Below are 25,599 nucleotides of genomic sequence, written 5' to 3'. Positions count from 1 at the left end.
GCTGTGCTGGCTCAGATAGCAAGGTTGCATATCTGAAAAAAATAGGCTTTGATGAAGCCTTCAATTACAAGACGGTTTCTTCCTTGGATGAAGCACTGCGTAAAGCCTCTCCTGATGGCTATGACTGCTTCTTTGACAACGCGAGTTCAGAAAGATCCCTGCCCTCAGCAGGCTGTTAATTTCTTTAGCCTATTGCAGGAACTCGATACTGAGTTCCACCTAACTGAGACATGGTTCCCGTAAGATCTTACAGCTTACTTGTTCCATTCTTGACTTTTTTTCTTCTTTTTCTGACACTACTAGAAGTGATATTCCATATATGCGGTAACACATTTCTACTTCTTATTTGAGATCAACTTGTATCACACTTACTAATACAACAGTATAGTTCATAACTACTTTTATTTTAAGAACTAAACTAAGAACTAAACTAAGAACTAAACTAAGAATTAAACTAATGATGGTGATGTTTCTGGTGGTTCCTGTGCCTTTCAGGAAGTGCCATGGTGTCTGCTGCTCTTCCTTCATAGGCTCTCCACACTTGGACTTCTCCTTTCCCTCTTTTCCTCAGGTTCTCCATCCCAGCTCACTGGGTAGTCTGCAAGGCTGCAAAGGTATTTGTAGTAATCACTGGATGTTGGTATATCGGTGCCGCATTTTTCCTCCGTGCTGGTGTTTTGCTTCTCCGTTTTTTCTACGTGCCGAGTTTTGCACTTTCTTTTTCCTCCAGGCTTTTCACGTCTTCTTCTTGCCTCTGCAGAGGGACTATTTGATCTGGAGCGTGACCGACTCCTTGATCTGCATCGTCTGTAATTGGAGTCATCTCCCTCATGTAGTCCCATCTGACCTTGCAGATCTGTCCCTTCTGTGAAGGCCTGGGACTTGAATTCTGGCTCAGTAGGCTTCTGTGAAGAGTGAGCTTCAGAATAAGTCCTCTTCCTGCAGGAGGGGCTGTCTCTGCCTGTCTTTGGACTGTCACGCTTGTATTTGCTGCAGTGGCTGTCTCCTCTGTTGTGATGATCATTGTCTTGGCTGCTTTGTCCACGGCCTTTGTGATATGGTCTGCTGGAATCTCTGGCTGCAGTGTTCTTATGGCTACCGGAGCCTCCATGGCTTTCTTGAAAGGGGCTCATTCCATGAGACCTTGACTTCTTTCTTTTTTCGTCCCGATGTTTGCTGCCATCTCTGCTTCTTGAGCGCTTCCTTTTAAGATTGTGTTCACTGTGACACTTCCGAGGCTGCAGCTTAATTCTCTTCCAAGTATAGTTCTTGGCAGTGCTCTCCTTCTGAGGAGCTGCGGTTGCGCCGTACTCTTTTAAAATAGAGGATGAAGGCCCTGGAGTTTCATCATCCCAGGGACTCTGACCAACAGCAGAAACAGGTGAGCTGGGCTTCGACCCAGGAATATCAGTAACTGCTGAGTTTGAGCCACTTCCTTCATCCCGTGGTGGTGCGAGATATTTGTAGTCCAGCAGACCATTCTTGTACTTGTTCAGAATGCTTTGGGTAAGAGCGCTGGTGCTGGGATAGGGGGAATCATAATCTTCTGGAGGCGGGACTTTGTATTCTTGAAAGTCATTGTCAGCACGGATTGAATGAAAGATGGAATTGAAGGGCATCGTGCAGACTGGGCAGTCCGCTGTGATTCTTGACCGATCCAGGATACAACGGAAGCAGAAACTGTGCCAGCAAGTATCTGGGCGGGCAACATTGTCCAGTTTGTTGGAGCAAATAGGACACTTGGAGTCAGGAGAAGTGTCTGTAGTCATGGTCTACAGCTTCTGGATGTTAACTTTGGGCTAAGAGCTGCTGTCCTCTACAAACAGGCTATGGAAGCTCTGTTCTACAAAAAAAGGAGACAAAAATATGTGCTCTTAATTCCCAAGAGAAATAAAGTACTAAACTCTAGGTGCAGAAACGTGCAACAGCCAACATTAATGCCAGCCTTAGTCCTGAGACACAACCAACCGAAGAAGCAGCGCAACGTAACAGCTTCATGTACAGTCTTTGCAGCAATGTTGGTCTTTTCAGTGCTGCAGGGTTGAATCATGCTGGCAGATGTCTCTCTAGCAGGCAAGAACTCTTGTCTTCCCTCCCCACTCCCAGGTGACCACTTTGGCATGATCAGGAACTTTAGGATTCACATAGAACCTTCCCAAACCCACTTCCGAAAGAGACCATCACTTACATGTGAAAAACAGGAGCAGCTTCCTCTGTCTTTTGAGAAATTAGGCTCGCCGACTGTCTTTGTGCGTCCAGCTGGGCTAACAGCACCGAGTGAAGCACACGCTGATGAAAGTCCGCTAGTAACTGGTCTTGCCTTTATGACGTCAGTAGCTACGTCATAGAACGTCAACCCCTGCAACCGCCCTATAACGAAATCTTAAAACTATGTTGAAATGACTGCTTTTTTACACCGAATTGGGTGTAATCAATCCTAAAAAAGGTTCTCTTTTACTTTTGGGATCTCTGTTGTGTGGGGATACAAGAAAAGCTGTTCAGAGCAGCAGCTGTGGAGCAAGATAAACAGCATGAGAACCAAGGACACCTCTGCAAGGAGAAGAAGAGTCTCACAGCTCTGATTGGATATGTGCCTGCATGGACAGTTGCAAAGTGTTTTGTAGAATGCTTTGTTGACATGTAAGGTGTTTGGGAAAGTTGTAAGGGCGGATGGGAAAGTTAGAAAATAACAACTTGTGAAGGTATATAAGGGATGTGAGAACTTGTAATAAACGATTTGGATGGTTCACATCTGAGTCCGTGCCTCAGACGCTGCACTGTTGTTTCTAAGTAAAGGTGTGAAATCACAGGAACTTGCAGGCGCTTCTGGAGATGATGTAGGAGAGCCTTCAAGAGAGATTTTGTTAGGGATGGGAAGGACATGACCAATCAGGTCATGAGTATTTCCAGACGCTGAGAATCCATAGCCTTATGGAGAAGCCTGCCCAAGGATTGGAGCAGGGCGATCTCCTCCAACCTAACCCATTCATTTTGAGATGAAACAAGCTCCTGAAGTTACAGCGAAGCTGGCTTTGGAGCTTAGGAGCTCACAGTCACAAGCACCTGACTTTAAGCATGAGCCTTTCACCCAGCATACTTGTGTTCATGTTGCGAGCCTGTGTTGAAAAAATCCTCTCTTTCTTTCCTTGCAGGGTTGTAAAGTGGTGGGCTGTGCTGGCTCAGATAGCAAGGTTGCATATCTGAAAAAAATAGGCTTTGATGAAGCCTTCAATTACAAGACGGTTTCTTCCTTGGATGAAGCACTGCGTAAAGCCTCTCCTGATGGCTATGACTGCTTCTTTGACAACGCGAGTTCAGAAAGATCCCTGCCCTCAGCAGGCTGTTAATTTCTTTAGCCTATTGCAGGAACTCGATACTGAGTTCCACCTAACTGAGACATGGTTCCCGTAAGATCTTACAGCTTACTTGTTCCATTCTTGACTTTTTTTCTTCTTTTTCTGACACTACTAGAAGTGATATTCCATATATGCGGTAACACATTTCTACTTCTTATTTGAGATCAACTTGTATCACACTTACTAATACAACAGTATAGTTCATAACTACTTTTATTTTAAGAACTAAACTAAGAACTAAACTAAGAACTAAACTAAGAATTAAACTAATGATGGTGATGTTTCTGGTGGTTCCTGTGCCTTTCAGGAAGTGCCATGGTGTCTGCTGCTCTTCCTTCATAGGCTCTCCACACTTGGACTTCTCCTTTCCCTCTTTTCCTCAGGTTCTCCATCCCAGCTCACTGGGTAGTCTGCAAGGCTGCAAAGGTATTTGTAGTAATCACTGGATGTTGGTATATCGGTGCCGCATTTTTCCTCCGTGCTGGTGTTTTGCTTCTCCGTTTTTTCTACGTGCCGAGTTTTGCACTTTCTTTTTCCTCCAGGCTTTTCACGTCTTCTTCTTGCCTCTGCAGAGGGACTATTTGATCTGGAGCGTGACCGACTCCTTGATCTGCATCGTCTGTAATTGGAGTCATCTCCCTCATGTAGTCCCATCTGACCTTGCAGATCTGTCCCTTCTGTGAAGGCCTGGGACTTGAATTCTGGCTCAGTAGGCTTCTGTGAAGAGTGAGCTTCAGAATAAGTCCTCTTCCTGCAGGAGGGGCTGTCTCTGCCTGTCTTTGGACTGTCACGCTTGTATTTGCTGCAGTGGCTGTCTCCTCTGTTGTGATGATCATTGTCTTGGCTGCTTTGTCCACGGCCTTTGTGATATGGTCTGCTGGAATCTCTGGCTGCAGTGTTCTTATGGCTACCGGAGCCTCCATGGCTTTCTTGAAAGGGGCTCATTCCATGAGACCTTGACTTCTTTCTTTTTTCGTCCCGATGTTTGCTGCCATCTCTGCTTCTTGAGCGCTTCCTTTTAAGATTGTGTTCACTGTGACACTTCCGAGGCTGCAGCTTAATTCTCTTCCAAGTATAGTTCTTGGCAGTGCTCTCCTTCTGAGGAGCTGCGGTTGCGCCGTACTCTTTTAAAATAGAGGATGAAGGCCCTGGAGTTTCATCATCCCAGGGACTCTGACCAACAGCAGAAACAGGTGAGCTGGGCTTCGACCCAGGAATATCAGTAACTGCTGAGTTTGAGCCACTTCCTTCATCCCGTGGTGGTGCGAGATATTTGTAGTCCAGCAGACCATTCTTGTACTTGTTCAGAATGCTTTGGGTAAGAGCGCTGGTGCTGGGATAGGGGGAATCATAATCTTCTGGAGGCGGGACTTTGTATTCTTGAAAGTCATTGTCAGCACGGATTGAATGAAAGATGGAATTGAAGGGCATCGTGCAGACTGGGCAGTCCGCTGTGATTCTTGACCGATCCAGGATACAACGGAAGCAGAAACTGTGCCAGCAAGTATCTGGGCGGGCAACATTGTCCAGTTTGTTGGAGCAAATAGGACACTTGGAGTCAGGAGAAGTGTCTGTAGTCATGGTCTACAGCTTCTGGATGTTAACTTTGGGCTAAGAGCTGCTGTCCTCTACAAACAGGCTATGGAAGCTCTGTTCTACAAAAAAAGGAGACAAAAATATGTGCTCTTAATTCCCAAGAGAAATAAAGTATTAAACTCTAGGTGCAGAAACGTGCAACAGCCAACATTAATGCCAGCCTTAGTCCTGAGACACAACCAACCGAAGAAGCAGCGCAACGTAACAGCTTCATGTACAGTCTTTGCAGCAATGTTGGTCTTTTCAGTGCTGCAGGGTTGAATCATGCTGGCAGATGTCTCTCTAGCAGGCAAGAACTCTTGTCTTCCCTCCCCACTCCCAGGTGACCACTTTGGCATGATCAGGAACTTTAGGATTCACATAGAACCTTCCCAAACCCACTTCCGAAAGAGACCATCACTTACATGTGAAAAACAGGAGCAGCTTCCTCTGTCTTTTGAGAAATTAGGCTCGCCGACTGTCTCTGTGCGTCCAGCTGGGCTAACAGCACCGAGTGAAGCACACGCTGATGAAAGTCCGCTAGTAACTGGTCTTGCCTTTATGACGTCAGTAGCTACGTCATAGAACGTCAACCCCTGCAACCGCCCTATAACGAAATCTTAAAACTATGTTGAAATGACTGCTTTTTTACACCGAATTGGGTGTAATCAATCCTAAAAAAGGTTCTCTTTTACTTTTGGGATCTCTGTTGTGTGGGGATACAAGAAAAGCTGTTCAGAGCAGCAGCTGTGGAGCAAGATAAACAGCATGAGAACCAAGGACACCTCTGCAAGGAGAAGAAGAGTCTCACAGCTCTGATTGGATATGTGCCTGCATGGACAGTTGCAAAGTGTTTTGTAGAATGCTTTGTTGACATGTAAGGTGTTTGGGAAAGTTGTAAGGGCGGATGGGAAAGTTAGAAAATAACAACTTGTGAAGGTATATAAGGGATGTGAGAACTTGTAATAAACGATTTGGATGGTTCACATCTGAGTCCGTGCCTCAGACGCTGCACTGTTGTTTCTAAGTAAAGGTGTGAAATCACAGGAACTTGCAGGCGCTTCTGGAGATGATGTAGGAGAGCCTTCAAGAGAGATTTTGTTAGGGATGGGAAGGACATGACCAATCAGGTCATGAGTATTTCCAGACGCTGAGAATCCATAGCCTTATGGAGAAGCCTGCCCAAGGATTGGAGCAGGGCGATCTCCTCCAACCTAACCCATTCATTTTGAGATGAAACAAGCTCCTGAAGTTACAGCGAAGCTGGCTTTGGAGCTTAGGAGCTCACAGTCACAAGCACCTGACTTTAAGCATGAGCCTTTCACCCAGCATACTTGTGTTCATGTTGCGAGCCTGTGTTGAAAAAATCCTCTCTTTCTTTCCTTGCAGGGTTGTAAAGTGGTGGGCTGTGCTGGCTCAGATAGCAAGGTTGCATATCTGAAAAAAATAGGCTTTGATGAAGCCTTCAATTACAAGACGGTTTCTTCCTTGGATGAAGCACTGCGTAAAGCCTCTCCTGATGGCTATGACTGCTTCTTTGACAACGCGAGTTCAGAAAGATCCCTGCCCTCAGCAGGCTGTTAATTTCTTTAGCCTATTGCAGGAACTCGATACTGAGTTCCACCTAACTGAGACATGGTTCCCGTAAGATCTTACAGCTTACTTGTTCCATTCTTGACTTTTTTTCTTCTTTTTCTGACACTACTAGAAGTGATATTCCATATATGCGGTAACACATTTCTACTTCTTATTTGAGATCAACTTGTATCACACTTACTAATACAACAGTATAGTTCATAACTACTTTTATTTTAAGAACTAAACTAAGAACTAAACTAAGAACTAAACTAAGAATTAAACTAATGATGGTGATGTTTCTGGTGGTTCCTGTGCCTTTCAGGAAGTGCCATGGTGTCTGCTGCTCTTCCTTCATAGGCTCTCCACACTTGGACTTCTCCTTTCCCTCTTTTCCTCAGGTTCTCCATCCCAGCTCACTGGGTAGTCTGCAAGGCTGCAAAGGTATTTGTAGTAATCACTGGATGTTGGTATATCGGTGCCGCATTTTTCCTCCGTGCTGGTGTTTTGCTTCTCCGTTTTTTCTACGTGCCGAGTTTTGCACTTTCTTTTTCCTCCAGGCTTTTCACGTCTTCTTCTTGCCTCTGCAGAGGGACTATTTGATCTGGAGCGTGACCGACTCCTTGATCTGCATCGTCTGTAATTGGAGTCATCTCCCTCATGTAGTCCCATCTGACCTTGCAGATCTGTCCCTTCTGTGAAGGCCTGGGACTTGAATTCTGGCTCAGTAGGCTTCTGTGAAGAGTGAGCTTCAGAATAAGTCCTCTTCCTGCAGGAGGGGCTGTCTCTGCCTGTCTTTGGACTGTCACGCTTGTATTTGCTGCAGTGGCTGTCTCCTCTGTTGTGATGATCATTGTCTTGGCTGCTTTGTCCACGGCCTTTGTGATATGGTCTGCTGGAATCTCTGGCTGCAGTGTTCTTATGGCTACCGGAGCCTCCATGGCTTTCTTGAAAGGGGCTCATTCCATGAGACCTTGACTTCTTTCTTTTTTCGTCCCGATGTTTGCTGCCATCTCTGCTTCTTGAGCGCTTCCTTTTAAGATTGTGTTCACTGTGACACTTCCGAGGCTGCAGCTTAATTCTCTTCCAAGTATAGTTCTTGGCAGTGCTCTCCTTCTGAGGAGCTGCGGTTGCGCCGTACTCTTTTAAAATAGAGGATGAAGGCCCTGGAGTTTCATCATCCCAGGGACTCTGACCAACAGCAGAAACAGGTGAGCTGGGCTTCGACCCAGGAATATCAGTAACTGCTGAGTTTGAGCCACTTCCTTCATCCCGTGGTGGTGCGAGATATTTGTAGTCCAGCAGACCATTCTTGTACTTGTTCAGAATGCTTTGGGTAAGAGCGCTGGTGCTGGGATAGGGGGAATCATAATCTTCTGGAGGCGGGACTTTGTATTCTTGAAAGTCATTGTCAGCACGGATTGAATGAAAGATGGAATTGAAGGGCATCGTGCAGACTGGGCAGTCCGCTGTGATTCTTGACCGATCCAGGATACAACGGAAGCAGAAACTGTGCCAGCAAGTATCTGGGCGGGCAACATTGTCCAGTTTGTTGGAGCAAATAGGACACTTGGAGTCAGGAGAAGTGTCTGTAGTCATGGTCTACAGCTTCTGGATGTTAACTTTGGGCTAAGAGCTGCTGTCCTCTACAAACAGGCTATGGAAGCTCTGTTCTACAAAAAAAGGAGACAAAAATATGTGCTCTTAATTCCCAAGAGAAATAAAGTATTAAACTCTAGGTGCAGAAACGTGCAACAGCCAACATTAATGCCAGCCTTAGTCCTGAGACACAACCAACCGAAGAAGCAGCGCAACGTAACAGCTTCATGTACAGTCTTTGCAGCAATGTTGGTCTTTTCAGTGCTGCAGGGTTGAATCATGCTGGCAGATGTCTCTCTAGCAGGCAAGAACTCTTGTCTTCCCTCCCCACTCCCAGGTGACCACTTTGGCATGATCAGGAACTTTAGGATTCACATAGAACCTTCCCAAACCCACTTCCGAAAGAGACCATCACTTACATGTGAAAAACAGGAGCAGCTTCCTCTGTCTTTTGAGAAATTAGGCTCGCCGACTGTCTCTGTGCGTCCAGCTGGGCTAACAGCACCGAGTGAAGCACACGCTGATGAAAGTCCGCTAGTAACTGGTCTTGCCTTTATGACGTCAGTAGCTACGTCATAGAACGTCAACCCCTGCAACCGCCCTATAACGAAATCTTAAAACTATGTTGAAATGACTGCTTTTTTACACCGAATTGGGTGTAATCAATCCTAAAAAAGGTTCTCTTTTACTTTTGGGATCTCTGTTGTGTGGGGATACAAGAAAAGCTGTTCAGAGCAGCAGCTGTGGAGCAAGATAAACAGCATGAGAACCAAGGACACCTCTGCAAGGAGAAGAAGAGTCTCACAGCTCTGATTGGATATGTGCCTGCATGGACAGTTGCAAAGTGTTTTGTAGAATGCTTTGTTGACATGTAAGGTGTTTGGGAAAGTTGTAAGGGCGGATGGGAAAGTTAGAAAATAACAACTTGTGAAGGTATATAAGGGATGTGAGAACTTGTAATAAACGATTTGGATGGTTCACATCTGAGTCCGTGCCTCAGACGCTGCACTGTTGTTTCTAAGTAAAGGTGTGAAATCACAGGAACTTGCAGGCGCTTCTGGAGATGATGTAGGAGAGCCTTCAAGAGAGATTTTGTTAGGGATGGGAAGGACATGACCAGTCAGGTCATGAGTATTTCCAGACGCTGAGAATCCATAGCCTTATGGAGAAGCCTGCCCAAGGATTGGAGCAGGGCGATCTCCTCCAACCTAACCCATTCATTTTGAGATGAAACAAGCTCCTGAAGTTACAGCGAAGCTGGCTTTGGAGCTTAGGAGCTCACAGTCACAAGCACCTGACTTTAAGCATGAGCCTTTCACCCAGCATACTTGTGTTCATGTTGCGAGCCTGTGTTGAAAAAATCCTCTCTTTCTTTCCTTGCAGGGTTGTAAAGTGGTGGGCTGTGCTGGCTCAGATAGCAAGGTTGCATATCTGAAAAAAATAGGCTTTGATGAAGCCTTCAATTACAAGACGGTTTCTTCCTTGGATGAAGCACTGCGTAAAGCCTCTCCTGATGGCTATGACTGCTTCTTTGACAACGCGAGTTCAGAAAGATCCCTGCCCTCAGCAGGCTGTTAATTTCTTTAGCCTATTGCAGGAACTCGATACTGAGTTCCACCTAACTGAGACATGGTTCCCGTAAGATCTTACAGCTTACTTGTTCCATTCTTGACTTTTTTTCTTCTTTTTCTGACACTACTAGAAGTGATATTCCATATATGCGGTAACACATTTCTACTTCTTATTTGAGATCAACTTGTATCACACTTACTAATACAACAGTATAGTTCATAACTACTTTTATTTTAAGAACTAAACTAAGAACTAAACTAAGAACTAAACTAAGAATTAAACTAATGATGGTGATGTTTCTGGTGGTTCCTGTGCCTTTCAGGAAGTGCCATGGTGTCTGCTGCTCTTCCTTCATAGGCTCTCCACACTTGGACTTCTCCTTTCCCTCTTTTCCTCAGGTTCTCCATCCCAGCTCACTGGGTAGTCTGCAAGGCTGCAAAGGTATTTGTAGTAATCACTGGATGTTGGTATATCGGTGCCGCATTTTTCCTCCGTGCTGGTGTTTTGCTTCTCCGTTTTTTCTACGTGCCGAGTTTTGCACTTTCTTTTTCCTCCAGGCTTTTCACGTCTTCTTCTTGCCTCTGCAGAGGGACTATTTGATCTGGAGCGTGACCGACTCCTTGATCTGCATCGTCTGTAATTGGAGTCATCTCCCTCATGTAGTCCCATCTGACCTTGCAGATCTGTCCCTTCTGTGAAGGCCTGGGACTTGAATTCTGGCTCAGTAGGCTTCTGTGAAGAGTGAGCTTCAGAATAAGTCCTCTTCCTGCAGGAGGGGCTGTCTCTGCCTGTCTTTGGACTGTCACGCTTGTATTTGCTGCAGTGGCTGTCTCCTCTGTTGTGATGATCATTGTCTTGGCTGCTTTGTCCACGGCCTTTGTGATATGGTCTGCTGGAATCTCTGGCTGCAGTGTTCTTATGGCTACCGGAGCCTCCATGGCTTTCTTGAAAGGGGCTCATTCCATGAGACCTTGACTTCTTTCTTTTTTCGTCCCGATGTTTGCTGCCATCTCTGCTTCTTGAGCGCTTCCTTTTAAGATTGTGTTCACTGTGACACTTCCGAGGCTGCAGCTTAATTCTCTTCCAAGTATAGTTCTTGGCAGTGCTCTCCTTCTGAGGAGCTGCGGTTGCGCCGTACTCTTTTAAAATAGAGGATGAAGGCCCTGGAGTTTCATCATCCCAGGGACTCTGACCAACAGCAGAAACAGGTGAGCTGGGCTTCGACCCAGGAATATCAGTAACTGCTGAGTTTGAGCCACTTCCTTCATCCCGTGGTGGTGCGAGATATTTGTAGTCCAGCAGACCATTCTTGTACTTGTTCAGAATGCTTTGGGTAAGAGCGCTGGTGCTGGGATAGGGGGAATCATAATCTTCTGGAGGCGGGACTTTGTATTCTTGAAAGTCATTGTCAGCACGGATTGAATGAAAGATGGAATTGAAGGGCATCGTGCAGACTGGGCAGTCCGCTGTGATTCTTGACCGATCCAGGATACAACGGAAGCAGAAACTGTGCCAGCAAGTATCTGGGCGGGCAACATTGTCCAGTTTGTTGGAGCAAATAGGACACTTGGAGTCAGGAGAAGTGTCTGTAGTCATGGTCTACAGCTTCTGGATGTTAACTTTGGGCTAAGAGCTGCTGTCCTCTACAAACAGGCTATGGAAGCTCTGTTCTACAAAAAAAGGAGACAAAAATATGTGCTCTTAATTCCCAAGAGAAATAAAGTACTAAACTCTAGGTGCAGAAACGTGCAACAGCCAACATTAATGCCAGCCTTAGTCCTGAGACACAACCAACCGAAGAAGCAGCGCAACGTAACAGCTTCATGTACAGTCTTTGCAGCAATGTTGGTCTTTTCAGTGCTGCAGGGTTGAATCATGCTGGCAGATGTCTCTCTAGCAGGCAAGAACTCTTGTCTTCCCTCCCCACTCCCAGGTGACCACTTTGGCATGATCAGGAACTTTAGGATTCACATAGAACCTTCCCAAACCCACTTCCGAAAGAGACCATCACTTACATGTGAAAAACAGGAGCAGCTTCCTCTGTCTTTTGAGAAATTAGGCTCGCCGACTGTCTCTGTGCGTCCAGCTGGGCTAACAGCACCGAGTGAAGCACACGCTGATGAAAGTCCGCTAGTAACTGGTCTTGCCTTTATGACGTCAGTAGCTACGTCATAGAACGTCAACCCCTGCAACCGCCCTATAACGAAATCTTAAAACTATGTTGAAATGACTGCTTTTTTACACCGAATTGGGTGTAATCAATCCTAAAAAAGGTTCTCTTTTACTTTTGGGATCTCTGTTGTGTGGGGATACAAGAAAAGCTGTTCAGAGCAGCAGCTGTGGAGCAAGATAAACAGCATGAGAACCAAGGACACCTCTGCAAGGAGAAGAAGAGTCTCACAGCTCTGATTGGATATGTGCCTGCATGGACAGTTGCAAAGTGTTTTGTAGAATGCTTTGTTGACATGTAAGGTGTTTGGGAAAGTTGTAAGGGCGGATGGGAAAGTTAGAAAATAACAACTTGTGAAGGTATATAAGGGATGTGAGAACTTGTAATAAACGATTTGGATGGTTCACATCTGAGTCCGTGCCTCAGACGCTGCACTGTTGTTTCTAAGTAAAGGTGTGAAATCACAGGAACTTGCAGGCGCTTCTGGAGATGATGTAGGAGAGCCTTCAAGAGAGATTTTGTTAGGGATGGGAAGGACATGACCAATCAGGTCATGAGTATTTCCAGACGCTGAGAATCCATAGCCTTATGGAGAAGCCTGCCCAAGGATTGGAGCAGGGCGATCTCCTCCAACCTAACCCATTCATTTTGAGATGAAACAAGCTCCTGAAGTTACAGCGAAGCTGGCTTTGGAGCTTAGGAGCTCACAGTCACAAGCACCTGACTTTAAGCATGAGCCTTTCACCCAGCATACTTGTGTTCATGTTGCGAGCCTGTGTTGAAAAAATCCTCTCTTTCTTTCCTTGCAGGGTTGTAAAGTGGTGGGCTGTGCTGGCTCAGATAGCAAGGTTGCATATCTGAAAAAAATAGGCTTTGATGAAGCCTTCAATTACAAGACGGTTTCTTCCTTGGATGAAGCACTGTGTAAAGCCTCTCCTGATGGCTATGACTGCTTCTTTGACAACGCGAGTTCAGAAAGATCCCTGCCCTCAGCAGGCTGTTAATTTCTTTAGCCTATTGCAGGAACTCGATACTGAGTTCCACCTAACTGAGACATGGTTCCCGTAAGATCTTACAGCTTACTTGTTCCATTCTTGACTTTTTTTCTTCTTTTTCTGACACTACTAGAAGTGATATTCCATATATGCGGTAACACATTTCTACTTCTTATTTGAGATCAACTTGTATCACACTTACTAATACAACAGTATAGTTCATAACTACTTTTATTTTAAGAACTAAACTAAGAACTAAACTAAGAACTAAACTAAGAATTAAACTAATGATGGTGATGTTTCTGGTGGTTCCTGTGCCTTTCAGGAAGTGCCATGGTGTCTGCTGCTCTTCCTTCATAGGCTCTCCACACTTGGACTTCTCCTTTCCCTCTTTTCCTCAGGTTCTCCATCCCAGCTCACTGGGTAGTCTGCAAGGCTGCAAAGGTATTTGTAGTAATCACTGGATGTTGGTATATCGGTGCCGCATTTTTCCTCCGTGCTGGTGTTTTGCTTCTCCGTTTTTTCTACGTGCCGAGTTTTGCACTTTCTTTTTCCTCCAGGCTTTTCACGTCTTCTTCTTGCCTCTGCAGAGGGACTATTTGATCTGGAGCGTGACCGACTCCTTGATCTGCATCGTCTGTAATTGGAGTCATCTCCCTCATGTAGTCCCATCTGACCTTGCAGATCTGTCCCTTCTGTGAAGGCCTGGGACTTGAATTCTGGCTCAGTAGGCTTCTGTGAAGAGTGAGCTTCAGAATAAGTCCTCTTCCTGCAGGAGGGGCTGTCTCTGCCTGTCTTTGGACTGTCACGCTTGTATTTGCTGCAGTGGCTGTCTCCTCTGTTGTGATGATCATTGTCTTGGCTGCTTTGTCCACGGCCTTTGTGATATGGTCTGCTGGAATCTCTGGCTGCAGTGTTCTTATGGCTACCGGAGCCTCCATGGCTTTCTTGAAAGGGGCTCATTCCATGAGACCTTGACTTCTTTCTTTTTTCGTCCCGATGTTTGCTGCCATCTCTGCTTCTTGAGCGCTTCCTTTTAAGATTGTGTTCACTGTGACACTTCCGAGGCTGCAGCTTAATTCTCTTCCAAGTATAGTTCTTGGCAGTGCTCTCCTTCTGAGGAGCTGCGGTTGCGCCGTACTCTTTTAAAATAGAGGATGAAGGCCCTGGAGTTTCATCATCCCAGGGACTCTGACCAACAGCAGAAACAGGTGAGCTGGGCTTCGACCCAGGAATATCAGTAACTGCTGAGTTTGAGCCACTTCCTTCATCCCGTGGTGGTGCGAGATATTTGTAGTCCAGCAGACCATTCTTGTACTTGTTCAGAATGCTTTGGGTAAGAGCGCTGGTGCTGGGATAGGGGGAATCATAATCTTCTGGAGGCGGGACTTTGTATTCTTGAAAGTCATTGTCAGCACGGATTGAATGAAAGATGGAATTGAAGGGCATCGTGCAGACTGGGCAGTCCGCTGTGATTCTTGACCGATCCAGGATACAACGGAAGCAGAAACTGTGCCAGCAAGTATCTGGGCGGGCAACATTGTCCAGTTTGTTGGAGCAAATAGGACACTTGGAGTCAGGAGAAGTGTCTGTAGTCATGGTCTACAGCTTCTGGATGTTAACTTTGGGCTAAGAGCTGCTGTCCTCTACAAACAGGCTATGGAAGCTCTGTTCTACAAAAAAAGGAGACAAAAATATGTGCTCTTAATTCCCAAGAGAAATAAAGTATTAAACTCTAGGTGCAGAAACGTGCAACAGCCAACATTAATGCCAGCCTTAGTCCTGAGACACAACCAACCGAAGAAGCAGCGCAACGTAACAGCTTCATGTACAGTCTTTGCAGCAATGTTGGTCTTTTCAGTGCTGCAGGGTTGAATCATGCTGGCAGATGTCTCTCTAGCAGGCAAGAACTCTTGTCTTCCCTCCCCACTCCCAGGTGACCACTTTGGCATGATCAGGAACTTTAGGATTCACATAGAACCTTCCCAAACCCACTTCCGAAAGAGACCATCACTTACATGTGAAAAACAGGAGCAGCTTCCTCTGTCTTTTGAGAAATTAGGCTCGCCGACTGTCTCTGTGCGTCCAGCTGGGCTAACAGCACCGAGTGAAGCACACGCTGATGAAAGTCCGCTAGTAACTGGTCTTGCCTTTATGACGTCAGTAGCTACGTCATAGAACGTCAACCCCTGCAACCGCCCTATAACGAAATCTTAAAACTATGTTGAAATGACTGCTTTTTTACACCGAATTGGGTGTAATCAATCCTAAAAAAGGTTCTCTTTTACTTTTGGGATCTCTGTTGTGTGGGGATACAAGAAAAGCTGTTCAGAGCAGCAGCTGTGGAGCAAGATAAACAGCATGAGAACCAAGGACACCTCTGCAAGGAGAAGAAGAGTCTCACAGCTCTGATTGGATATGTGCCTGCATGGACAGTTGCAAAGTGTTTTGTAGAATGCTTTGTTGACATGTAAGGTGTTTGGGAAAGTTGTAAGGGCGGATGGGAAAGTTAGAAAATAACAACTTGTGAAGGTATATAAGGGATGTGAGAACTTGTAATAAACGATTTGGATGGTTCACATCTGAGTCCGTGCCTCAGACGCTGCACTGTTGTTTCTAAGTAAAGGTGTGAAATCACAGGAACTTGCAGGCGCTTCTGGAGATGATGTAGGAGAGCCTTCAAGAGAGATTTTGTTAGGGATGGGAAGGACATGACCAATCAGGTCATGAGTATTTCCAGACGCTGAGAATCCATAGCCTTATGGAGAAGCCTGCCCAAGGATTGGAGCAGGGCGATCTCCTCCAACCTAACCCATTCATTTTGAGATGAAACAAGCTCCTGAAGTTACAGCGAAGCTGGCTTTGGAGCTTAGGAGCTCACAGTCACAAGCACCTGACTTTAAGCATGAGCCTTTCACCCAGCATACTTGTGTTCATGTTGCGAGCCTGTGTTGAAAAAATCCTCTCTTTCTTTCCTTGCAGGGTTGTAAAGTGGTGGGCTGTGCTGGCTCAGATAGCAAGGTTGCATATCTGAAAAAAATAGGCTTTGATGAAGCCTTCAATTACAAGACGGTTTCTTCCTTGGATGAAGCACTGCGTAAAGCCTCTCCTGATGGCTATGACTGCTTCTTTGACAACGCGAGTTCAGAAAGATCCCTGCCCTCAGCAGGCTGTTAATTTCTTTAGCCTATTGCAGGAACTCGATACTGAGTTCCACCTAACTGAGACATGGTTCCCGTAAGATCTTACAGCTTACTTGTTCCATTCTTGACTTTTTTTCTTCTTTTTCTGACACTACTAGAAGTGATATTCCATATATGCGGTAACACATTTCTACTTCTTATTTGAGATCAACTTGTATCACACTTACTAATACAACAGTATAGTTCATAACTACTTTTATTTTAAGAACTAAACTAAGAACTAAACTAAGAACTAAACTAAGAATTAAACTAATGATGGTGATGTTTCTGGTGGTTCCTGTGCCTTTCAGGAAGTGCCATGGTGTCTGCTGCTCTTCCTTCATAGGCTCTCCACACTTGGACTTCTCCTTTCCCTCTTTTCCTCAGGTTCTCCATCCCAGCTCACTGGGTAGTCTGCAAGGCTGCAAAGGTATTTGTAGTAATCACTGGATGTTGGTATATCGGTGCCGCATTTTTCCTCCGTGCTGGTGTTTTGCTTCTCCGTTTTTTCTACGTGCCGAGTTTTGCACTTTCTTTTTCCTCCAGGCTTTTCACGTCTTCTTCTTGCCTCTGCAGAGGGACTATTTGATCTGGAGCGTGACCGACTCCTTGATCTGCATCGTCTGTAATTGGAGTCATCTCCCTCATGTAGTCCCATCTGACCTTGCAGATCTGTCCCTTCTGTGAAGGCCTGGGACTTGAATTCTGGCTCAGTAGGCTTCTGTGAAGAGTGAGCTTCAGAATAAGTCCTCTTCCTGCAGGAGGGGCTGTCTCTGCCTGTCTTTGGACTGTCACGCTTGTATTTGCTGCAGTGGCTGTCTCCTCTGTTGTGATGATCATTGTCTTGGCTGCTTTGTCCACGGCCTTTGTGATATGGTCTGCTGGAATCTCTGGCTGCAGTGTTCTTATGGCTACCGGAGCCTCCATGGCTTTCTTGAAAGGGGCTCATTCCATGAGACCTTGACTTCTTTCTTTTTTCGTCCCGATGTTTGCTGCCATCTCTGCTTCTTGAGCGCTTCCTTTTAAGATTGTGTTCACTGTGACACTTCCGAGGCTGCAGCTTAATTCTCTTCCAAGTATAGTTCTTGGCAGTGCTCTCCTTCTGAGGAGCTGCGGTTGCGCCGTACTCTTTTAAAATAGAGGATGAAGGCCCTGGAGTTTCATCATCCCAGGGACTCTGACCAACAGCAGAAACAGGTGAGCTGGGCTTCGACCCAGGAATATCAGTAACTGCTGAGTTTGAGCCACTTCCTTCATCCCGTGGTGGTGCGAGATATTTGTAGTCCAGCAGACCATTCTTGTACTTGTTCAGAATGCTTTGGGTAAGAGCGCTGGTGCTGGGATAGGGGGAATCATAATCTTCTGGAGGCGGGACTTTGTATTCTTGAAAGTCATTGTCAGCACGGATTGAATGAAAGATGGAATTGAAGGGCATCGTGCAGACTGGGCAGTCCGCTGTGATTCTTGACCGATCCAGGATACAACGGAAGCAGAAACTGTGCCAGCAAGTATCTGGGCGGGCAACATTGTCCAGTTTGTTGGAGCAAATAGGACACTTGGAGTCAGGAGAAGTGTCTGTAGTCATGGTCTACAGCTTCTGGATGTTAACTTTGGGCTAAGAGCTGCTGTCCTCTACAAACAGGCTATGGAAGCTCTGTTCTACAAAAAAAGGAGACAAAAATATGTGCTCTTAATTCCCAAGAGAAATAAAGTATTAAACTCTAGGTGCAGAAACGTGCAACAGCCAACATTAATGCCAGCCTTAGTCCTGAGACACAACCAACCGAAGAAGCAGCGCAACGTAACAGCTTCATGTACAGTCTTTGCAGCAATGTTGGTCTTTTCAGTGCTGCAGGGTTGAATCATGCTGGCAGATGTCTCTCTAGCAGGCAAGAACTCTTGTCTTCCCTCCCCACTCCCAGGTGACCACTTTGGCATGATCAGGAACTTTAGGATTCACATAGAACCTTCCCAAACCCACTTCCGAAAGAGACCATCACTTACATGTGAAAAACAGGAGCAGCTTCCTCTGTCTTTTGAGAAATTAGGCTCGCCGACTGTCTCTGTGCGTCCAGCTGGGCTAACAGCACCGAGTGAAGCACACGCTGATGAAAGTCCGCTAGTAACTGGTCTTGCCTTTATGACGTCAGTAGCTACGTCATAGAACGTCAACCCCTGCAACCGCCCTATAACGAAATCTTAAAACTATGTTGAAATGACTGCTTTTTTACACCGAATTGGGTGTAATCAATCCTAAAAAAGGTTCTCTTTTACTTTTGGGATCTCTGTTGTGTGGGGATACAAGAAAAGCTGTTCAGAGCAGCAGCTGTGGAGCAAGATAAACAGCATGAGAACCAAGGACACCTCTGCAAGGAGAAGAAGAGTCTCACAGCTCTGATTGGATATGTGCCTGCATGGACAGTTGCAAAGTGTTTTGTAGAATGCTTTGTTGACATGTAAGGTGTTTGGGAAAGTTGTAAGGGCGGATGGGAAAGTTAGAAAATAACAACTTGTGAAGGTATATAAGGGATGTGAGAACTTGTAATAAACGATTTGGATGGTTCACATCTGAGTCCGTGCCTCAGACGCTGCACTGTTGTTTCTAAGTAAAGGTGTGAAATCACAGGAACTTGCAGGCGCTTCTGGAGATGATGTAGGAGAGCCTTCAAGAGAGATTTTGTTAGGGATGGGAAGGACATGACCAGTCAGGTCATGAGTATTTCCAGACGCTGAGAATCCATAGCCTTATGGAGAAGCCTGCCCAAGGATTGGAGCAGGGCGATCTCCTCCAACCTAACCCATTCATTTTGAGATGAAACAAGCTCCTGAAGTTACAGCGAAGCTGGCTTTGGAGCTTAGGAGCTCACAGTCACAAGCACCTGACTTTAAGCATGAGCCTTTCACCCAGCATACTTGTGTTCATGTTGCGAGCCTGTGTTGAAAAAATCCTCTCTTTCTTTCCTTGCAGGGTTGTAAAGTGGTGGGCTGTGCTGGCTCAGATAGCAAGGTTGCATATCTGAAAAAAATAGGCTTTGATGAAGCCTTCAATTACAAGACGGTTTCTTCCTTGGATGAAGCACTGCGTAAAGCCTCTCCTGATGGCTATGACTGCTTCTTTGACAACGCGAGTTCAGAAAGATCCCTGCCCTCAGCAGGCTGTTAATTTCTTTAGCCTATTGCAGGAACTCGATACTGAGTTCCACCTAACTGAGACATGGTTCCCGTAAGATCTTACAGCTTACTTGTTCCATTCTTGACTTTTTTTCTTCTTTTTCTGACACTACTAGAAGTGATATTCCATATATGCGGTAACACATTTCTACTTCTTATTTGAGATCAACTTGTATCACACTTACTAATACAACAGTATAGTTCATAACTACTTTTATTTTAAGAACTAAACTAAGAACTAAACTAAGAACTAAACTAAGAATTAAACTAATGATGGTGATGTTTCTGGTGGTTCCTGTGCCTTTCAGGAAGTGCCATGGTGTCTGCTGCTCTTCCTTCATAGGCTCTCCACACTTGGACTTCTCCTTTCCCTCTTTTCCTCAGGTTCTCCATCCCAGCTCACTGGGTAGTCTGCAAGGCTGCAAAGGTATTTGTAGTAATCACTGGATGTTGGTATATCGGTGCCGCATTTTTCCTCCGTGCTGGTGTTTTGCTTCTCCGTTTTTTCTACGTGCCGAGTTTTGCACTTTCTTTTTCCTCCAGGCTTTTCACGTCTTCTTCTTGCCTCTGCAGAGGGACTATTTGATCTGGAGCGTGACCGACTCCTTGATCTGCATCGTCTGTAATTGGAGTCATCTCCCTCATGTAGTCCCATCTGACCTTGCAGATCTGTCCCTTCTGTGAAGGCCTGGGACTTGAATTCTGGCTCAGTAGGCTTCTGTGAAGAGTGAGCTTCAGAATAAGTCCTCTTCCTGCAGGAGGGGCTGTCTCTGCCTGTCTTTGGACTGTCACGCTTGTATTTGCTGCAGTGGCTGTCTCCTCTGTTGTGATGATCATTGTCTTGGCTGCTTTGTCCACGGCCTTTGTGATATGGTCTGCTGGAATCTCTGGCTGCAGTGTTCTTATGGCTACCGGAGCCTCCATGGCTTTCTTGAAAGGGGCTCATTCCATGAGACCTTGACTTCTTTCTTTTTTCGTCCCGATGTTTGCTGCCATCTCTGCTTCTTGAGCGCTTCCTTTTAAGATTGTGTTCACTGTGACACTTCCGAGGCTGCAGCTTAATTCTCTTCCAAGTATAGTTCTTGGCAGTGCTCTCCTTCTGAGGAGCTGCGGTTGCGCCGTACTCTTTTAAAATAGAGGATGAAGGCCCTGGAGTTTCATCATCCCAGGGACTCTGACCAACAGCAGAAACAGGTGAGCTGGGCTTCGACCCAGGAATATCAGTAACTGCTGAGTTTGAGCCACTTCCTTCATCCCGTGGTGGTGCGAGATATTTGTAGTCCAGCAGACCATTCTTGTACTTGTTCAGAATGCTTTGGGTAAGAGCGCTGGTGCTGGGATAGGGGGAATCATAATCTTCTGGAGGCGGGACTTTGTATTCTTGAAAGTCATTGTCAGCACGGATTGAATGAAAGATGGAATTGAAGGGCATCGTGCAGACTGGGCAGTCCGCTGTGATTCTTGACCGATCCAGGATACAACGGAAGCAGAAACTGTGCCAGCAAGTATCTGGGCGGGCAACATTGTCCAGTTTGTTGGAGCAAATAGGACACTTGGAGTCAGGAGAAGTGTCTGTAGTCATGGTCTACAGCTTCTGGATGTTAACTTTGGGCTAAGAGCTGCTGTCCTCTACAAACAGGCTATGGAAGCTCTGTTCTACAAAAAAAGGAGACAAAAATATGTGCTCTTAATTCCCAAGAGAAATAAAGTACTAAACTCTAGGTGCAGAAACGTGCAACAGCCAACATTAATGCCAGCCTTAGTCCTGAGACACAACCAACCGAAGAAGCAGCGCAACGTAACAGCTTCATGTACAGTCTTTGCAGCAATGTTGGTCTTTTCAGTGCTGCAGGGTTGAATCATGCTGGCAGATGTCTCTCTAGCAGGCAAGAACTCTTGTCTTCCCTCCCCACTCCCAGGTGACCACTTTGGCATGATCAGGAACTTTAGGATTCACATAGAACCTTCCCAAACCCACTTCCGAAAGAGACCATCACTTACATGTGAAAAACAGGAGCAGCTTCCTCTGTCTTTTGAGAAATTAGGCTCGCCGACTGTCTCTGTGCGTCCAGCTGGGCTAACAGCACCGAGTGAAGCACACGCTGATGAAAGTCCGCTAGTAACTGGTCTTGCCTTTATGACGTCAGTAGCTACGTCATAGAACGTCAACCCCTGCAACCGCCCTATAACGAAATCTTAAAACTATGTTGAAATGACTGCTTTTTTACACCGAATTGGGTGTAATCAATCCTAAAAAAGGTTCTCTTTTACTTTTGGGATCTCTGTTGTGTGGGGATACAAGAAAAGCTGTTCAGAGCAGCAGCTGTGGAGCAAGATAAACAGCATGAGAACCAAGGACACCTCTGCAAGGAGAAGAAGAGTCTCACAGCTCTGATTGGATATGTGCCTGCATGGACAGTTGCAAAGTGTTTTGTAGAATGCTTTGTTGACATGTAAGGTGTTTGGGAAAGTTGTAAGGGCGGATGGGAAAGTTAGAAAATAACAACTTGTGAAGGTATATAAGGGATGTGAGAACTTGTAATAAACGATTTGGATGGTTCACATCTGAGTCCGTGCCTCAGACGCTGCACTGTTGTTTCTAAGTAAAGGTGTGAAATCACAGGAACTTGCAGGCGCTTCTGGAGATGATGTAGGAGAGCCTTCAAGAGAGATTTTGTTAGGGATGGGAAGGACATGACCAGTCAGGTCATGAGTATTTCCAGACGCTGAGAATCCATAGCCTTATGGAGAAGCCTGCCCAAGGATTGGAGCAGGGCGATCTCCTCCAACCTAACCCATTCATTTTGAGATGAAACAAGCTCCTGAAGTTACAGCGAAGCTGGCTTTGGAGCTTAGGAGCTCACAGTCACAAGCACCTGACTTTAAGCATGAGCCTTTCACCCAGCATACTTGTGTTCATGTTGCGAGCCTGTGTTGAAAAAATCCTCTCTTTCTTTCCTTGCAGGGTTGTAAAGTGGTGGGCTGTGCTGGCTCAGATAGCAAGGTTGCATATCTGAAAAAAATAGGCTTTGATGAAGCCTTCAATTACAAGACGGTTTCTTCCTTGGATGAAGCACTGCGTAAAGCCTCTCCTGATGGCTATGACTGCTTCTTTGACAACGCGAGTTCAGAAAGATCCCTGCCCTCAGCAGGCTGTTAATTTCTTTAGCCTATTGCAGGAACTCGATACTGAGTTCCACCTAACTGAGACATGGTTCCCGTAAGATCTTACAGCTTACTTGTTCCATTCTTGACTTTTTTTCTTCTTTTTCTGACACTACTAGAAGTGATATTCCATATATGCGGTAACACATTTCTACTTCTTATTTGAGATCAACTTGTATCACACTTACTAATACAACAGTATAGTTCATAACTACTTTTATTTTAAGAACTAAACTAAGAACTAAACTAAGAACTAAACTAAGAATTAAACTAATGATGGTGATGTTTCTGGTGGTTCCTGTGCCTTTCAGGAAGTGCCATGGTGTCTGCTGCTCTTCCTTCATAGGCTCTCCACACTTGGACTTCTCCTTTCCCTCTTTTCCTCAGGTTCTCCATCCCAGCTCACTGGGTAGTCTGCAAGGCTGCAAAGGTATTTGTAGTAATCACTGGATGTTGGTATATCGGTGCCGCATTTTTCCTCCGTGCTGGTGTTTTGCTTCTCCGTTTTTTCTACGTGCCGAGTTTTGCACTTTCTTTTTCCTCCAGGCTTTTCACGTCTTCTTCTTGCCTCTGCAGAGGGACTATTTGATCTGGAGCGTGACCGACTCCTTGATCTGCATCGTCTGTAATTGGAGTCATCTCCCTCATGTAGTCCCATCTGACCTTGCAGATCTGTCCCTTCTGTGAAGGCCTGGGACTTGAATTCTGGCTCAGTAGGCTTCTGTGAAGAGTGAGCTTCAGAATAAGTCCTCTTCCTGCAGGAGGGGCTGTCTCTGCCTGTCTTTGGACTGTCACGCTTGTATTTGCTGCAGTGGCTGTCTCCTCTGTTGTGATGATCATTGTCTTGGCTGCTTTGTCCACGGCCTTTGTGATATGGTCTGCTGGAATCTCTGGCTGCAGTGTTCTTATGGCTACCGGAGCCTCCATGGCTTTCTTGAAAGGGGCTCATTCCATGAGACCTTGACTTCTTTCTTTTTTCGTCCCGATGTTTGCTGCCATCTCTGCTTCTTGAGCGCTTCCTTTTAAGATTGTGTTCACTGTGACACTTCCGAGGCTGCAGCTTAATTCTCTTCCAAGTATAGTTCTTGGCAGTGCTCTCCTTCTGAGGAGCTGCGGTTGCGCCGTACTCTTTTAAAATAGAGGATGAAGGCCCTGGAGTTTCATCATCCCAGGGACTCTGACCAACAGCAGAAACAGGTGAGCTGGGCTTCGACCCAGGAATATCAGTAACTGCTGAGTTTGAGCCACTTCCTTCATCCCGTGGTGGTGCGAGATATTTGTAGTCCAGCAGACCATTCTTGTACTTGTTCAGAATGCTTTGGGTAAGAGCGCTGGTGCTGGGATAGGGGGAATCATAATCTTCTGGAGGCGGGACTTTGTATTCTTGAAAGTCATTGTCAGCACGGATTGAATGAAAGATGGAATTGAAGGGCATCGTGCAGACTGGGCAGTCCGCTGTGATTCTTGACCGATCCAGGATACAACGGAAGCAGAAACTGTGCCAGCAAGTATCTGGGCGGGCAACATTGTCCAGTTTGTTGGAGCAAATAGGACACTTGGAGTCAGGAGAAGTGTCTGTAGTCATGGTCTACAGCTTCTGGATGTTAACTTTGGGCTAAGAGCTGCTGTCCTCTACAAACAGGCTATGGAAGCTCTGTTCTACAAAAAAAGGAGACAAAAATATGTGCTCTTAATTCCCAAGAGAAATAAAGTATTAAACTCTAGGTGCAGAAACGTGCAACAGCCAACATTAATGCCAGCCTTAGTCCTGAGACACAACCAACCGAAGAAGCAGCGCAACGTAACAGCTTCATGTACAGTCTTTGCAGCAATGTTGGTCTTTTCAGTGCTGCAGGGTTGAATCATGCTGGCAGATGTCTCTCTAGCAGGCAAGAACTCTTGTCTTCCCTCCCCACTCCCAGGTGACCACTTTGGCATGATCAGGAACTTTAGGATTCACATAGAACCTTCCCAAACCCACTTCCGAAAGAGACCATCACTTACATGTGAAAAACAGGAGCAGCTTCCTCTGTCTTTTGAGAAATTAGGCTCGCCGACTGTCTCTGTGCGTCCAGCTGGGCTAACAGCACCGAGTGAAGCACACGCTGATGAAAGTCCGCTAGTAACTGGTCTTGCCTTTATGACGTCAGTAGCTACGTCATAGAACGTCAACCCCTGCAACCGCCCTATAACGAAATCTTAAAACTATGTTGAAATGACTGCTTTTTTACACCGAATTGGGTGTAATCAATCCTAAAAAAGGTTCTCTTTTACTTTTGGGATCTCTGTTGTGTGGGGATACAAGAAAAGCTGTTCAGAGCAGCAGCTGTGGAGCAAGATAAACAGCATGAGAACCAAGGACACCTCTGCAAGGAGAAGAAGAGTCTCACAGCTCTGATTGGATATGTGCCTGCATGGACAGTTGCAAAGTGTTTTGTAGAATGCTTTGTTGACATGTAAGGTGTTTGGGAAAGTTGTAAGGGCGGATGGGAAAGTTAGAAAATAACAACTTGTGAAGGTATATAAGGGATGTGAGAACTTGTAATAAACGATTTGGATGGTTCACATCTGAGTCCGTGCCTCAGACGCTGCACTGTTGTTTCTAAGTAAAGGTGTGAAATCACAGGAACTTGCAGGCGCTTCTGGAGATGATGTAGGAGAGCCTTCAAGAGAGATTTTGTTAGGGATGGGAAGGACATGACCAATCAGGTCATGAGTATTTCCAGACGCTGAGAATCCATAGCCTTATGGAGAAGCCTGCCCAAGGATTGGAGCAGGGCGATCTCCTCCAACCTAACCCATTCATTTTGAGATGAAACAAGCTCCTGAAGTTACAGCGAAGCTGGCTTTGGAGCTTAGGAGCTCACAGTCACAAGCACCTGACTTTAAGCATGAGCCTTTCACCCAGCATACTTGTGTTCATGTTGCGAGCCTGTGTTGAAAAAATCCTCTCTTTCTTTCCTTGCAGGGTTGTAAAGTGGTGGGCTGTGCTGGCTCAGATAGCAAGGTTGCATATCTGAAAAAAATAGGCTTTGATGAAGCCTTCAATTACAAGACGGTTTCTTCCTTGGATGAAGCACTGCGTAAAGCCTCTCCTGATGGCTATGACTGCTTCTTTGACAACGCGAGTTCAGAAAGATCCCTGCCCTCAGCAGGCTGTTAATTTCTTTAGCCTATTGCAGGAACTCGATACTGAGTTCCATCTAACTGAGACATGGTTCCCGTAAGATCTTACAGCT

The 25,599-nt window shown here is 45.8% G+C and overlaps 8 protein-coding genes across 8 annotated transcripts; all 8 read right to left on the bottom strand.

Annotated features, from left to right (window-relative positions):
- Window positions 1-385: 385 nt before the first annotated feature.
- On the bottom strand, window positions 386-4,670 carry LOC146753744 (uncharacterized). Its single transcript, XM_085530213.1, has one exon. It carries the CDS (start codon window positions 1,767-1,769, stop codon window positions 525-527), a length of 1,245 nt encoding a protein of 414 aa, XP_085386339.1. The 5' UTR covers window positions 1,770-4,670; the 3' UTR covers window positions 386-524.
- On the bottom strand, window positions 3,693-5,918 carry LOC146753743 (uncharacterized). Its single transcript, XM_085530019.1, has one exon. The coding sequence runs from the start codon at window positions 4,935-4,937 to the stop codon at window positions 3,693-3,695; it is 1,245 nt and encodes a 414-aa protein (XP_085386145.1). The 5' UTR covers window positions 4,938-5,918.
- Window positions 5,919-6,721: 803 nt separating this feature from the next.
- Window positions 6,722-8,105, bottom strand: LOC146753742 (uncharacterized). The gene has a single exon (XM_085530224.1). It carries the CDS (start codon window positions 8,103-8,105, stop codon window positions 6,861-6,863), a length of 1,245 nt encoding a protein of 414 aa, XP_085386350.1. The 3' UTR covers window positions 6,722-6,860.
- A 1,784-nt stretch (window positions 8,106-9,889) lies between these two features.
- Window positions 9,890-12,589, bottom strand: LOC146753741 (uncharacterized). Its single transcript, XM_085530230.1, has one exon. It carries the CDS (start codon window positions 11,271-11,273, stop codon window positions 10,029-10,031), a length of 1,245 nt encoding a protein of 414 aa, XP_085386356.1. The 5' UTR covers window positions 11,274-12,589; the 3' UTR covers window positions 9,890-10,028.
- Window positions 12,590-13,057: 468 nt separating this feature from the next.
- LOC146753740 (uncharacterized) lies at window positions 13,058-15,578 on the bottom strand. Its single transcript, XM_085530229.1, has one exon. The coding sequence runs from the start codon at window positions 14,439-14,441 to the stop codon at window positions 13,197-13,199; it is 1,245 nt and encodes a 414-aa protein (XP_085386355.1). The 5' UTR covers window positions 14,442-15,578; the 3' UTR covers window positions 13,058-13,196.
- A 647-nt stretch (window positions 15,579-16,225) lies between these two features.
- LOC146753739 (uncharacterized) lies at window positions 16,226-18,112 on the bottom strand. Its single transcript, XM_085530227.1, has one exon. The coding sequence runs from the start codon at window positions 17,607-17,609 to the stop codon at window positions 16,365-16,367; it is 1,245 nt and encodes a 414-aa protein (XP_085386353.1). The 5' UTR covers window positions 17,610-18,112; the 3' UTR covers window positions 16,226-16,364.
- On the bottom strand, window positions 17,915-20,993 carry LOC146753738 (uncharacterized). Its single transcript, XM_085530228.1, has one exon. The coding sequence runs from the start codon at window positions 20,775-20,777 to the stop codon at window positions 19,533-19,535; it is 1,245 nt and encodes a 414-aa protein (XP_085386354.1). The 5' UTR covers window positions 20,778-20,993; the 3' UTR covers window positions 17,915-19,532.
- LOC146753737 (uncharacterized) lies at window positions 18,283-25,082 on the bottom strand. The gene has a single exon (XM_085530220.1). It carries the CDS (start codon window positions 23,943-23,945, stop codon window positions 22,701-22,703), a length of 1,245 nt encoding a protein of 414 aa, XP_085386346.1. The 5' UTR covers window positions 23,946-25,082; the 3' UTR covers window positions 18,283-22,700.
- Window positions 25,083-25,599: the final 517 nt, after the last annotated feature.

This window comes from Coturnix japonica, chromosome Z (genome assembly GCF_054131305.1).
Source record: "Coturnix japonica strain WE chromosome Z, WE-NBRP24, whole genome shotgun sequence".
Lineage (NCBI taxonomy): Eukaryota > Metazoa > Chordata > Aves > Galliformes > Phasianidae > Coturnix > Coturnix japonica.
This window is presented reverse-complemented; position numbering and strand designations above follow the sequence as displayed.